Source organism: Triticum aestivum, unplaced genomic scaffold (assembly GCF_018294505.1).
Source record: "Triticum aestivum cultivar Chinese Spring unplaced genomic scaffold, IWGSC CS RefSeq v2.1 scaffold16167, whole genome shotgun sequence".
NCBI lineage: Eukaryota > Viridiplantae > Streptophyta > Magnoliopsida > Poales > Poaceae > Triticum > Triticum aestivum.
This window is the reverse complement of record NW_025225464.1, coordinates 16,435-30,577: the sequence shown is the minus strand read 5'-3', so window position 1 is coordinate 30,577 and position 14,143 is coordinate 16,435. Positions and strand designations below refer to the sequence as shown.

The window sequence follows — 14,143 nt, the reverse complement described above, 5'->3', positions numbered from 1 at the left end:
AAGTTTATAACACAGAAATGGTTCATATGGAAAAAGATCCCACCTCATATGAAGAAGCCATGAGAAGCCCTCATTCATCGATGTGGATGAAGGCAATGGAAGACGAGATGAAATCAATGAGTTCCAAAGATGTTTGGGACTTAGAGGAAATTCCTAAAGGAGCCAAATCAGTAGGCTGCAAATGGGTCTACAAAATTAAGTATGACTCTAAAGGGAATATAGAAAAATATAAAGCACGACTCGTGGCAAAAGGATTTACACAAAGAGAAGGGATAGATTACAAAAAGACATTTTCTCCGGTCTCATGTAAGGATTCATAATGGCATTAGTTGCTCATTTTGATTTAGAATTACATCAAATGGATGTAAAGACGACATTTCTCAACGAAGATTTAAAAGAAAATGTCTACATGAAACAGCCCAAGGGTTTTATCATGGAAGGCAAGGAAAATATGGGATGCCGCCTCAAGAAATCCATTTATGGATTAAAGCAAGCCTCTAGGCAGTGGTATTTAAAGTTTAATCAAACGATTAAAAGTTTTGGATTTAAAGAAAATATTGAGGATAAATGCATTTATGCAAAGTTTAAAAATGGGAAATATATTTTCCTAATCTTGTATGTGGATGACATTCTGCTTGCTAGCAGTGATGTTAGTCTACTACAAGAAACAAAGAAGTTCTTATCCTCGAATTTTGACATAACAGATCTTGGTGAAGCATCATATGTTTTGGGCATAGAAATTCACCGAGATAGAAACAATGGAGTCTTAGGACTATCGCAGAAAGCATATTTGGAAAAGGTTCTTAAAAAGTATAATATGCATGCGAGTAAAGCCACACCTGCTCCTATATTTAAGGGCGATAGTTTTGGGAAATTCCAATGTCCCAAAAACTAGTACGAGATCGATCAAATGAAAGGAGTACCATATGCTTCGGCAGTTGCAGCTTGCAGTATGCACAAGTGTGCACTCGCCCTGACTTAGCCTTTATCACCGAGGTACTTGGTAGATATCAAGAGAATTCAGGCATAGAGCACTAGAAGATGATAAAGAAAGCATTGCGTTATGCGCAAGGCACGAAGGACTACATGCTAACATACAGGAGATCTGATTCCCTAGAGATAAAAGGGTATTCAGACGCAGATTTTGCGGGGGACAAAGATGATAGAAAATCCACGTCAGGATACGATTCACCCTCGCTGGGGGAGCTATTTCGTGGAAAAGCTCCAAACAGTCGACAGTTGCATCATCCACGATGTATGCAGAATTCATAGCATGCTTCGAAGCCACGGGGCAGGCGATATGGCTAAAGAAATTTGTACCCGACTTGAAAGTGGTAGATTGTATTCACAAACCACTAAAAATGTACTACGACAATCAGCCCGCGGTATTTTACGCTCACAACAACAAGTCGAGTAGTGCTGCCAAAACAATAGAGATAAAGTATTATGTTGTGAAAGATAAAATCCAGGATCAAACTATAAGTCTCGAGCATATAAAGACAAAAGATATGCTTGCGGATCAAAGGCTTACCATCCAATGTGTTCAAGGAACACTTAGCCGGCATGGATTTAAGGGAAAGCCTTATGATTCCTGGATAGGCCTAAAAGGAACAGAATTTGTTTCTGAACAAAACGTATGTTGTAGCTGAATGATTCTATCGGCAATTGAGCTATGACGATGAAACATGCTCTATGTACCAATATGTGATGAAACAAATAAACTAGAAAGTATAAAGTTAAAAGTAAAGTTGAGATCAAGGGGGAGAATGTTAGGTTGATCTCTCTCCCGTTAGAGCCCAACGGGTCGAACGGGCCCCTGACTGACGCCCTGATCGGGGGCGCCCAACCAAACAATGGTTGGTGGGCCCCTGTGACCCGCACTATATAAATAGAGGTGGGGGGCGGGGCATGACTTACGAGGTTAATTGCTGCCACAATCCCCACCAACAATCCCTACCGATCTAGGGTAAGCGCGGTGCTCACGGGAAGCACACCACCGCCACCATCTCAGTCCACATCGCCGCCGTCACCACACCACCATGGCGAGCGCTGGATCGAGTTCATCCGCACCAGGAGAAGGTAGGTTACCGGATCTCCTAGCCCACTCCGATCTAAGGATCTATCAATGGTATCAGGTAGCCAGATCGGGCTAGAAGATTTTCGGTACAAAGAAACTAAAACAGAAAAAGAAAAAGAAAAATCCCACCCCAAAGAACCCTAAAAAGACAGGGCAAAGTTTCACCGGCAGAGGGCCTCGGGCCTCGCCGGCAAAGTGCGCCGCCACTCCGGCCGCGCCATTCCTGGATCGGAGCAGTGAGTTTTTAAACAGTTCGCACTTCTCATTATCGCCAGGATCGGAGCCATTAGTTCAGTGGTAAGCAGCGAGAGAGGTGGTGAGTTTGATTACTCTCACGGTCGCCCCCTTTTTTTGGGACTTTCACGCCGCGCGTCCGGTGGGCTGGCCCAGTCGCGCGACCTCTACTCGTCGGGCTCATAAGGTGCAAACAGGAAATACCCGAAAACAAACTTTCAAAGTATGCTTTTAACGCTGGGTAGCCGCTATACTTGGTTAGGCCAGCCCGGAGAATTTTTATTTGTCCCTGTAAACATTGCGACGGTTGAATAAAATTTTGTGAGTTTGCCTAAAAAAAGAAAATACCTCAGCGGATTCTTAAATTTTTTTTTACTTAGAGCTTAATAGGAGGACTCCTCCGCCGGGATCGGCGTTTATGTTTGTTGCAGCGTACACGAGACACGAGTTCCCAGCTATCCAGAATTCGAGGTGTGATTTCTGCTGGGTTCAGATCAACTAGCTATTTGCTGCTTCACCCTCGGCTGCATGCTGATCCACAAGCCTGCCTGCGATCTCCGGCCGTGCCGTTCTCCGTCAATCAAAGCTTTACTAGCAGTTCGTACGTCTCAGTCCCCATGGAGCTGGAGGACGGTGGGATCCAGACGACGCCGAATCTGCCGCAGGACATCTTGATGGCCATCTTCGCCGCGTTCGAGATCCCCGACCTGGTGCGCGCTGGCTCCGTATGCTCCTCCTGGCGCTCCGCCTACGAAACCCTGCGCAACCTCGGGCTCTACAACCAGTCCCAGACGCCATGCCTGCTCTACACCTCTGAGCCCGACGGCGAGAGCACCGCGCGCCTCTACAGCCTCGCGGAGAAGAAGGCGTACAAGCTGACTCTCCCAGACCCGCCTATCTGCACCAGGTCTCTGATTGGGTCCTCGCCTCAAGGCCTGCTGGTTACGGTGGACGACAGGTCCGAGATGCACCTTCTCAACCCCATCACCGGTCAACAGGTCGCCCTCCCGTCGGTGATCACCATCCGGCAGGTGAGCCCCATCTACGATGACTCCGGCGTCCTCGACATGTACAGATACTCGGCCCACACTAGGCATACCGTTCTCGCGCTGCCAGCAAACCTTGCTCTCAGCGAGCTGCGCCACCAGCTCCATCACAAGGCTTTTGTGTTTTCTCTTTCCGATGACCATGCATCCTCATCCTCAGGAGGAGGAGGAGGAGGAGGAGGAAGAGGACACATTGTGGTGCTGATCCACAACCCGTCTTGCCAGCTCTCCTTTGCGAGGGTAGGGGCCGAGAGCTGGACCTGGTTGCCACCACACACCTCCTATGACGACTGCATGTACAAGGATGGCCTCATGCATGCGGTGACTTCAAAGGGAGAAATCCATGGCTTCGATCTTGCCAGCCCTGCCCCTGTGGCCACCATGAAGGTAATTATGGAGGGACCAATGACTTACAGATGCCTTCGTATGTACATCATACAAGCCCCATGGGGCGATCTTCTGCAGGTTTGGAGAAAATTTGGGGATCATGATTTAGGAGATACGCCCCAGTCATCTGTGTTTTGGATTACCGGCAAAATTAGAGTATATAAAGTTGATGCCGCGGCGAACGAACTCGAGAGAACCAGTTGCTTGCGCGGTCATGCGTTGTTCCTTGGGCATAATCAGTCGCTTTGTCTTAGTACCGAAGAACACCCGGCTCTTAAGGCCAACCATGCCTACTTCACCGACGATTGCAAATATTGGACAATGGGACTTCAGAATAATCGCCGCAATATGGGAATTCTCAACTTGGATGATAACTGCAGCGACGAACTTCTGTCTCCTCACCTTTGGTCCAATCGTCCGGCCCCCATATGGATTACACCAAATCTCAGAGACATAAATTTTAATTTGGATAATTAGTTTGGAGTTCTTCCTTCTGTACGAAAAAACTGTCTAGTTCGTTAGTAATGGTGGTGATTCCTCATCTGGGTACTATATGTACAGGCCAGAAATTTTAAAGAAAATGCTGCTAGTTCATTCTACAAATTGTAAGTCTCTGTTTTTCTTCTTGTAGTTCTCTGTTTCTCTTTTTGGGAAATCTTTTTGTTTTAAGCACAAGCCGATTCAATTCTGAGAGAGGTCTTGCTCTTGGATCTTAGGTTTATATTTCTTTATTAGTACTCTTGTATGGAGGTAATCAACGTGTTTGATCGTTTTATGCCAGTCTATCTTCTTAGCCAACACCCATAATAGGTCAGAGAAGTAGTATAATACAAACTGTCTATTACTTAGCAGAGTTGGAAAAACAAAGTGGCTTAATTACTAGGCCTATCAGGCAGACATTGTTATTATTTACACCTCAATAAGCTCCCCGAGCTGCAACAATCAAACCTCGAGACTGCCCTTTATTGATTATTAAGATAGCATATACTCCCTCCGTTTCGATTTACTCGTCGTGGTTTTAGTTCAAATTTGAACTAAAACCACGACGAATAAATCGGAACGGAGGGAGTAGGATATAGGAGCAAACCTTCATATATATCTGTTGAGCAATGCAATGATCCTTTTACAGTGATTTTGCTGTTGCAATCAGATTTTCCACCGTCAGACCAAGCTCCTTGTATATCCTTCCAGCAGGAGCACTTGAACCGAAGCGGTCAATGCCGATTGCTTTGCCCTTCTGTCCGAATACTTCTCCCATCCCAGCATGACGCCGGCTTCGATGCTAATCCTGGAAGTAACCTCGCTTGGTAGGACACTCTCCTTGTACTCCTCAGACTGCTCCTCAAACAATTCCCAGCAAACAAGCGAGACAACCCATACAGATTTTCCCTCCTTCCTCAACTGATCTGTGGTCTTTCTCTGCGATCTCGAGCTCAGAGCCTGTGCTGATAAGGATTAGGTCAGGTCTGTTGCCTGAGGAATTGTCAGAAATGACGTATCCTCCCTTAGCAATGCCTTCAACCGATGTTCCTTCCAGCTGTGGGAGCTTCTGCCGAGAGGGTGCAAGGATAGATGGCCTCTTCCTGTTGATAACCGCAATCCAGAGAAGTAGTATAATGCAAACATGTCGTGCGAAAATCTGATGATTAAACTTAAGTGGTGATTTGTGCGGCTTGCAGTAGTAGACCCATTCATCTAACAATTTCTTAATGGTCCTTTTACAGTAGTGGTCCTTGTACTCTAATTTAACTTACTAAATCTTCCTACACACAATGACACATGGCGTCCTGACCACCTCTAGTAGCAGAGCAATCGGAGGTCATTGACACTGATGTTATTGTTGCCATCATCGAGGTTGTCGTCGTGGTTGTTGTCGTGGGCATTCTTGCATACGCTTGTCTTGTCATGCTTCGTCAGTGTGCATGTTGCCTTCGTTGTCGTTGGGGCCTGGCACATCGCATGTTCAAGTCTTCCATTTGCCCGTCGTCATGGGGGAGGATCTACACTGCTCAAATTTAAGGAGGTGGGGAGAGATTTGAGGAGTAACTCCTCAAATTTTTAGAACTAAACTTTTGAGGAAATGGCGAGGTGGGAACTATCTGAAAGTTTAGTTTTCAGGGAGTTAAAGATCAAGAGAAAGGACCAGAGATGCTCTCAATTATTAAACCGGGTGTTCCAACCCTTCAAATTTGAAAAAAGAAACAAACAATTAAATTCTAGGCCACTTAAACTTCCTACCGTCTTAATAGTCTAGATGCATTATCTAACTGTTGCGAGTGCAAACCTAAATTAGGAAAGAAAATCCCTGGCTTCCCAACCAAGATCAACAAAATTAGCGATGAAGCAGTCCTGGTTCATCACCGGTTGGAAGAGTAAATAACAAAGAACTACCACAATTCAGGTTAGGCTTCAAAAACTACCAATTTTCAAATTTGGACAAAAAAACTACCACTTTACAGGTAATATGTAAAAAAAACGACCACTTTCTATAAGTTGGCGGTTGGGACAAAATTAATCACGATTTTGATAGGCATGGGCACCCGTCAGGATTGATGTGGCAGAAAACTCAACACTGTTAGTGCATATATTTTTTCGAAAAGTCAAACCTCACCGGTTAGTCGTCTGGGAGTAGCTAATTAAGCAGGTGGGAATGATTGGGCAAAGCTGCATTGGATTAATTTTCATCAATCTCCCGCTAGCTGCTGCGAGTCGCAACACAGACCTGAGAGAATTACCACCCAATCCAGCCCTTCCAGCTTCAGTTTCGCTTCCGCGATCTTTCAGCATTCAAGTTTTGATGAATTTCGTATAGCAAAACTAAAATGCTGAAAGTTTTTTTTATTAGACTGCATGTGGTATTTCTCATGTACCCGAATTATATTCCTCGCGCACGGTCAGTTAGTGCACAATCAGCACATCACCCTTGTTAGAGTTGTGTCGAATATTGTGTATAAGATAGGTTACAGTTGGACTATGAGTTGTATTGTGTTTTCATAGAATGTGAAGTCGTGTCCAAGTAGGACACTTGTATCCTAGGCCTCTTATATATAGCGGGGGAGACACACGATGTAACCTATGCCAACATAATAGCACAGGCGCGCAAGGGGAAGCCGGCGTCCGGGTGACCGGTGTGCGGTATTGTGACGGTGTCACGGGGAGAAGCGCCCGTAGTCAGGCTCCGGGGATGTAGCCATATCGGTGAATATCGTTAACAAATCTCCCTGTCGTGCTCGTGTGATTGCTTGGTTCTTGGATGATCGACGGTATGCCTTAGATTTATTCCAACAAGTGGTATCATGAGCAAGGTTCGATTTAAGGATGCGGATCATTGATCTAGAGGAGAGAAGCGCTCGGGATTAACATTGTCCGTATGGACGTCGCAACAGAGCGACATGTACGAATGAGGGGCGATCCGAAGAGCGGCATTTTTTTTGGAAGAGCAATCGGAACGAGGCAGAGTTCTCGGCGAGATCTTGGAGCTGCAGTGTGATGGATCTATCTAGAGGCTACGGGCAAGCGGGCCAGGTGCTGGCTAGCTGCAGGCCGAAGCAGTAGCAGCGTAGACGACCGGCCTAGGAAAGACCCGAGCGTGGGAACAAGGCCCATCAAGGCACGACGCGGTGAGCTAATCGATGGAATTCCCTATTCGCCGCTCTCTGCGCCAAAGAGACGCTCCTTCGCACAAACGATCAGGGCGATCGTTCGGTTTTGGGCCGGCCCCTTCTGCGCGTTTTCAGCGTTCCCGGTTTTGGGATTCCCAGCCGGTTTTTTACGGTTTTGGGAACCTTCTAGAAGGTTCCTGAACCGGATTTCTTGCTTTTCTGTTTTTTTCTATTTATTTTTCCCTTTTCTCTCCTTGTTTCCTTTTTCTGATTATTTTCTTTACTTGTTTCTTTTTTCTCTGATTTTCTTTTCTTTTCATTTTCATTTTCTTTCTCAGATTTCTTTTTCTTTTCCAAAAATGTTCGCATTTTACAATTGTTTTTCATTTTTACGAAAAATGTTCCTGTTTTCAAATTTTGTTCATAACCTGCAAAATTTGTTCGCTTTGTTTCAAAAAATGTTCATAATTTCATGAAATGTCCCATTTTAAATATTTGTTCAAAAATTCAAAAAATGTTCGTGGTTTAAAACTTTGTTCAGAATTTCATAATTTGTTCGCAACTTCAAAAAAGTTTCGTGTTTTGCAAAATCATTTTCTGCAGTTTCAATTTTTTTTTTCGCCTAGGCAAAAAAAATGTTCCTGATTTCAAATTTTTGTTCAGAAATTTAATAAATTTTTGAATTTAAAAAAAGTGTTCATCTTTTCAAATTTTGTTCACAAACTAAAAAATGTTCGGTTTAAGAGATATGTTTCCGCTTTCAAAATTTGTTCAAAAATTGCCCAGGAATTTCGAAAATTGTTCCCATTTTTGAAAATTGTTGAAAAAATATTCAGAAAAATGTGCACACTCTCACTTTTGAGTTTTGAAATTGTTCAGTTTCAAAGTTTTGTTCACAAATTTGAAAAAATGTTCGGGCGGTTCAAAACATGTTCCCGTTTTCAAAAAATTGTTCCCAATTTTAAAAAATGTGCACGTTTTTATTTTTTCAGGTGTTTCGAAATCGTTCAGTATCAATATTTTGTTCACAAATTTCAAAAAATGTTCGGGCGGTTCAAAACATGTTACCGCTTTCAAAATTTGTTCACAAATTTGAAAAATGCGCATGTTTTCATTTTTTTCAGGAGTTTTGAAATTGTTCAGTTTCAACTTTTTGTTCACAAAATTCAAAAAAGAATTGGGCAGTTCAAAAATGTTCTCGTTTCCAAAAATTGTTCGCAGTTTTCAAAAATGTGCATGTTTTCATTTTTTCAGGAGTTTTGAAAATTGTTCAGTTTAAAATTTTTAGAAAATGTTCTTGTTTTCACATTTTTCAAATATGTTCACGTTTTCAATTTCTGTCTTGGAATTTTAAAAAGTTCCCGTTTCAAAAAAATGTTCCTGATTTTTGCAAACATCTCGTGTGTCTTTTTTGCAAATCAGCAATTTGCTTGTGTGTCACAGATCCCTTCGTTTTTTTAATAAAAATGCTTTTGAAATTCAAGATATATATTTTGGCCTGCGCTGCGTGTTTGGTTCTTTAAGCTTGGGCCTGCTGAAGAATCATTAATGACTGATAGCTCAACTGGTAGTACCACTTTTCGTATAGTGTAAGGTCCTGGGTTCGAATCCCGAGGTCTCGCTCGCTCGCTCGTGAAACAGTAGAAACAGAAAACAGCCCAACAAGCCCGCCAAGTGGAGGCTCTGTGCGAAACACCAGCAACTTGACGCAAAGAGCGTCATATAGGACCTCCCCTAATCGATCGCAAGGAGCAGACTGCTGGTGTTGACTAGGAAAGAGATCACGAGATTTGTTTTGAGAAAAAAAAAGGAGACCGAGTCTCCATGTGACACGGAGATAGGCAGGCAAATCAATTAATGGAAAGAGAAAATCCATCAGGTGTGCGCATCCATTGAAACAGGGACTTGGCAAAGCAATTGCTAGTATTGGAGTTGTGCATGCTCAAAAAATAGTATTGGAGTTGTGCCTGGAGCGGTTACACGTGAGGACCAGAATATTTTTTGGTTGGAACTGCTGTAGTACGCGGAGGCTGTTCGTGTACTTGGGGCATCGCGTGGAAAGCTTGGATAATTTTTCACAGGGTCAGTCATATGAAAACCATGGCGCCAACGGGTACCAGGTTTGAGGTGGAGAAGTTCACGGAACTAAAAACCTTGGGTTATGACAGACAAGGGTGAAAGTTTTGATGGCACAACAATGATGCTTGAAGGCGTTGCGAGAAGTCATGTCGACTGAGATGAAATTATCATGTGATGGATGGATATTCGCGGAAGACGATTTGAGAGTCTCGAGCGTGTCATGCAGTCGGAGAAGTTCGGCTGGGTCAGATTAGATAGTCTGACGGGTCGACGTGAGTCGGTTGGTACAGAAGACGGTGGTGGGATCGGCGAAGACGACATAGGAGCGTGATGTTGATGGTGACCGACTTCTGGGGCGTGGAAACACGTGGCGTAGGCCTGAGGGCTTGTGCGGCTTCGACAAGGCTATGGCGCGGGGTTGATTCAAGACGGTGCACATGAGAGCTTGAAGACGACGGGGCGCGAGGGTGGATGATCATTTACCATGGAGTCATGTTGAAGGTGGAGCTGGATTGAGGGGCTACTGTGTAAGGATCCAGAGAATCGAAGCCTATTCAGCGGGGAGGAAAAAAGCGGGTGACACGTAGTTTAGACTGGAGCTCAGTGGTCTGATGGAAGCGTGAAACTCATCATCGGTCGCTGATGATCGGTGGTACTCTGCAGTGGGGGTTGAGTGGTGTGGTTTCGCGACCCTTAAGACTCGACCAGGATAGCAGAGGCTCGACGCGGAAATAGCGGCGAGGCGTGCGTTACGCACGGGTCATGGAGACGGGCCAGGGCTCTGGTGGTCATACATGTGTTGAGACAACTGCGAATTTGACTTGGGATGACTACAAGCAATGGTGAAATTCTTTCAAGTTTCAGACAGACGGTTAAGAAAGGAGTGGTGATATTAAGTTCAGGTAACTCTTAGGTAACTCTTATGTGTGACACTCAATATGTGAGTTGTTCAGCGAACCAACCTGTGATTGGATGGTTAGAGGGACTATGGTATCCCCAGCCCACCAGGGTTCAAATCCTGGTGCTCGCATTTATTTCTAGATCTATTTCAGGATTTCCGGCGATGCGCATTCAGTGGGAGGAGATGTTCCCGTCGACGACTAGGCGCCTACGGTGACTTCGTAAATCTCAAGATGATATGCCGGCTCAGTCTTTCGGAGGTGCTCATAGGGGTAGGGTGTGCATGTGTGTGTTCATAGAGATGAGTGTATGCGCGTGTATATGAGCGCTTGTGTCTGTACTGATGTTAAAAAAAGTGAGTTGTTCATTTTCACACAGGTCAGTGATTAGTGTGTGATGGCGTTGGACTGATACTCTGAAAGTTGGGAGCACAAACTAGAGTAGCAAGGAACTTAATTTTGGCTCGAGCGTTGACTGTGGTCAAGAAAAGGAGGGACTACAAGTTGCAGGTGGAGTCACATGGAGTCTTTGGAGTAGTAGCGGTGCTCATGGGATAAGCTCAAATCCAATGTACATGGAAGTTTTACGCATTGACGAATTCACGGTGGTGGAGAATATTCGTCAAGGTGGAGTTTGTTAGAGTTGTGTCGAATATTGTGTACAAGGTAGGTTATAGTTGGACTATGAGTTGTATTGTGTTTACATAGGATGTGGAGTCATGTCCAAGTAGGACACTTGTATCCTAGGCCTCTCATATATAGCGGGGGTAGACACACGATGTAACATATGCCAACATAATAGCACAGGTGCGCAAGGGGGAGCCGACGGCGTGTGCCGGCGCTCGGATGGCCGGTGTGCGGTATTGTGACGGTGTCACGTGGAGGAGCGCCCGTAGTCAGGCCCCGGAGATGTAGCCATATCGGTGAACCTCGTTAACAAATCTCCGTGTCGTGCTTGCGTGATTGCATGCTCCTCGGATGATCGACGATATGCCTCAGATTTATTCTAACAACCCTTGTCGGGTGAAATGACTGATATGAATATATCCATCCCGGGTAGCAGCAGTGACGACATTAGTGTGAAAATGTTGCGGGTTCAAACTAAACTATTAAATATGTCCTAATTAATAACACAAATACTCCCTCCGTCCCAAAATATAAAAATATTTTTCCAGCTTGAAAAACGTTCTTATCCCAAAATATAAGAACGTTTTTCCAGCTTGAAAAACATTCTTATATTTTGAGACGGAGGGAGTATTAACTAATCTAAGGATGTCGTCCAAAAGGTATGAGGACACCTGACTCACAGCGTACACATGGAATCGCTCGTGGGTAGCAGAATCCTATGTTCTTCCAGGACATCATAAGCGTGTCAGCTAAATAGGTTGGCATGACAAAGTATGGGAAGGTGAATATAGCAGAATTTAAAGGATAATTAAATTTCCCTGTTTTACTTCGTGGTTTGATCATTTTCCTGCCTTATCAATGGAAAGTTGACTTGGGCCCCACATACAAGGTTTTTTTTTTTGGGAAGTTGTCTCGTAGAGATAAGGTAGACACTATACTCAAACATTCCACAGTCATAGCGCTAGAGTCACAAATGACAGGAGTGCCGTGGCCTCGTGGCCAGTGATTTTGGAGAGGAAGTCGAAGGCGTGAAACTGACATCCCCTGCAGTGTCAGTAGAAGTGGCAGGAACAAGTAGTAGTACATTGCATATGCATTATTGTAGAAGAAGCCCATGAGGAGCTCAAGCAAGGCGATAGTCCTCATTGCCTTTGGAGAGGTTACTAAAAGTGACGGCACAATAGTTGTGGCCGAGATAGTCATGCGTGAGGTCAGTGTAGATGTTATTGTAATTGTGGAGGAGGTATGCTTTGCTACTAGTTACATAGTGACGTGTAACAATTCATCATATCTTGTAGCTTGATGTATAGATGCTCAATAGCCTGACATACTTGGATCTTCTACTTCTTCCTCCTCCTCTTCCCTTTGTCCTTATCATGCGTGACTGCAATTTATCACAAAGAAAAATGTGTGACGGAAATTTTGTGCATGGAAAATTCAACAACTTGAGAACCAAAGAGAAGTTATTTATCAATTCTAATCATTGATCAAAAGATTAACTAAAACTAATTTTGACAACATTTCATCAGATTATCTAGGACAGAAATAATCAACTGCTTAGAGAAGTTGCTGACATAATGTCTTCATAAGAAGGAAAAGAGGTTCTGAATGAAACTATTGAAAACTATAAAGGCAAAAAAACTTGCAATTTTTACTTGATTGATCTTGCCTGCAATTGATCTTCGTATTACTCTTCTATCCTATATAGTCGACAGATGAGTAGATTTGTTTCGGTATTATGTGTAGTAAATTGAATATGTCTAAACCTTTCAAAAAATTTAGTTAGCAAATCATTTAATGATGGTGAGCAAATATTTCCATGATCACTCAGTTCACACAATTAGGAAGAGACCCTTTTCACGGTAGAGAAAAAATAAAACTACATGTTGGCTTTCTAGGTGTGATATGTTCAAAACGTGTCTATACTTCTTTTTTTTATCATTTTTCTTATTTATGGTTTCCCATCTAATCTGTCTCTAATTCATTATATTTGTGGGACCGAGGCCATTTTCAGAAGATTGCGAAAACAAACATGTAGAAATAAACTTCAAAAATAACGAAATTAGTTTGGGAGTTTGAAGACAAAAGACAAAGGCTTTCAAGAGCATGCCATCTAGGGCCCACGAGGAGGTAAGCTGCCCGACCCAAGCCATGTGGCCAGTGTGCAAGGGGGGCACTGGACACTGGCTCCCATCTTTCAACTATAACATTCCACTGACCTAAAACTTCACATATATTTTTGGCATATTTTTTCTTGACCTGCAAGGTCACCACGATCGCTCGTTTAAGAGGTTTCCCAGAGTCTGTTTCATTCTCCAAAGAGGGATTTAGTCATGGGAGGGATGGGAATCGGATGTTGCCAATCATGTAACATTGTTAAGATTTTTAGGGCTTTGATCCACTGTTTCGATGACTTGCCATGCTTAATGCATATTACCAGGGATGAGTATATGATTTCATATCTAAAACATTTATGTTGTCATGATGTTATGTGTTCAGATTGTACCTGCAAGTTGTATGCACCTATTGTAGTCTCAACCGGTAACCCCAAGGATGACAGATCAGAATATCAATGTGGATGATTGCGGGGTGGTTTGCTCCAAGATCCTTCACACTGCATCAATATCCTTGGAGCTCCCAACGCACATCTGTAGCTTTGGAAGCCACATCATCCAAGAAAAGAAGGCATACCTGATCCACCAAGGGTTAGGTATCTAAAGCTTCCATGGTGCAGATGCAAGTGCGACGAGTGAAATCTTTTTGAGGTCCATTATGTGTTTCTATTATTCTTTTCATGATAAATACATGGAACTTTTTGGTGTGTAGATTTTTTCTTAGAATTCATGATATTTCCACATATATGACCATTTCGCTCTACAAATATAAACATAGCTCTTGGCATTTTTAGATGTGTGAACATATCTTACAAGTTGTCTTAGCAAAATTTAGAATAAGATTAAGCATTTTACGTTATATGTTAACATGGTTTTAGTATGTTATTTAATAAAATTATTACTCTAATTGTTTATACTTTCTTTTGATAAAAGGGGTCACCCCCCGATTTTCATTAAGAAAACCAAGCAACCTGATAGAAACCATTGCAACAGTTGTTTCTATAAGACATACTCGGATAGGAGTATTTCTGCAAGACATACTCGGATAGGAGTATTTCTGCAAGACATATTCGGATAT

At 43.3% G+C, this 14,143-nt stretch overlaps 2 protein-coding genes across 3 annotated transcripts in view; one reads left to right on the top strand and one right to left on the bottom strand.

Moving 5' to 3' along the window:
• The first annotated feature begins 2,836 nt into the window (after positions 1-2,836).
• Positions 2,837-4,221, top strand: LOC123172218 (uncharacterized). Its single transcript, XM_044589226.1, has one exon. It carries the CDS (start codon positions 2,929-2,931, stop codon positions 4,219-4,221), a length of 1,293 nt encoding a protein of 430 aa, XP_044445161.1. The 5' UTR covers positions 2,837-2,928.
• Positions 4,222-12,056: 7,835 nt separating this feature from the next.
• The window catches only part of LOC123172221 (transketolase, chloroplastic), a 7,237-nt gene continuing 5,150 nt past the window's right edge, over positions 12,057-14,143 (bottom strand). Inside the window, exon 3 of one of the 2 annotated variants that reach the window (XR_006485512.1) lies at positions 12,057-12,335. The gene's annotated coding sequence lies outside the window, so the exon portion shown is untranslated. Of the gene's footprint in view, positions 12,336-13,435; positions 13,643-14,143 lie in introns of those variants that run through there. The other variant, XR_006485514.1, reaches the window with a different exon arrangement.

Coding starts and splice junctions, on each gene's coding strand:
- LOC123172218 (XM_044589226.1), top strand. CDS start 2,929: ATGGAGCTGGAGGACGGTGGGATCCAGACGACGCCGAATCTGCCGCAG.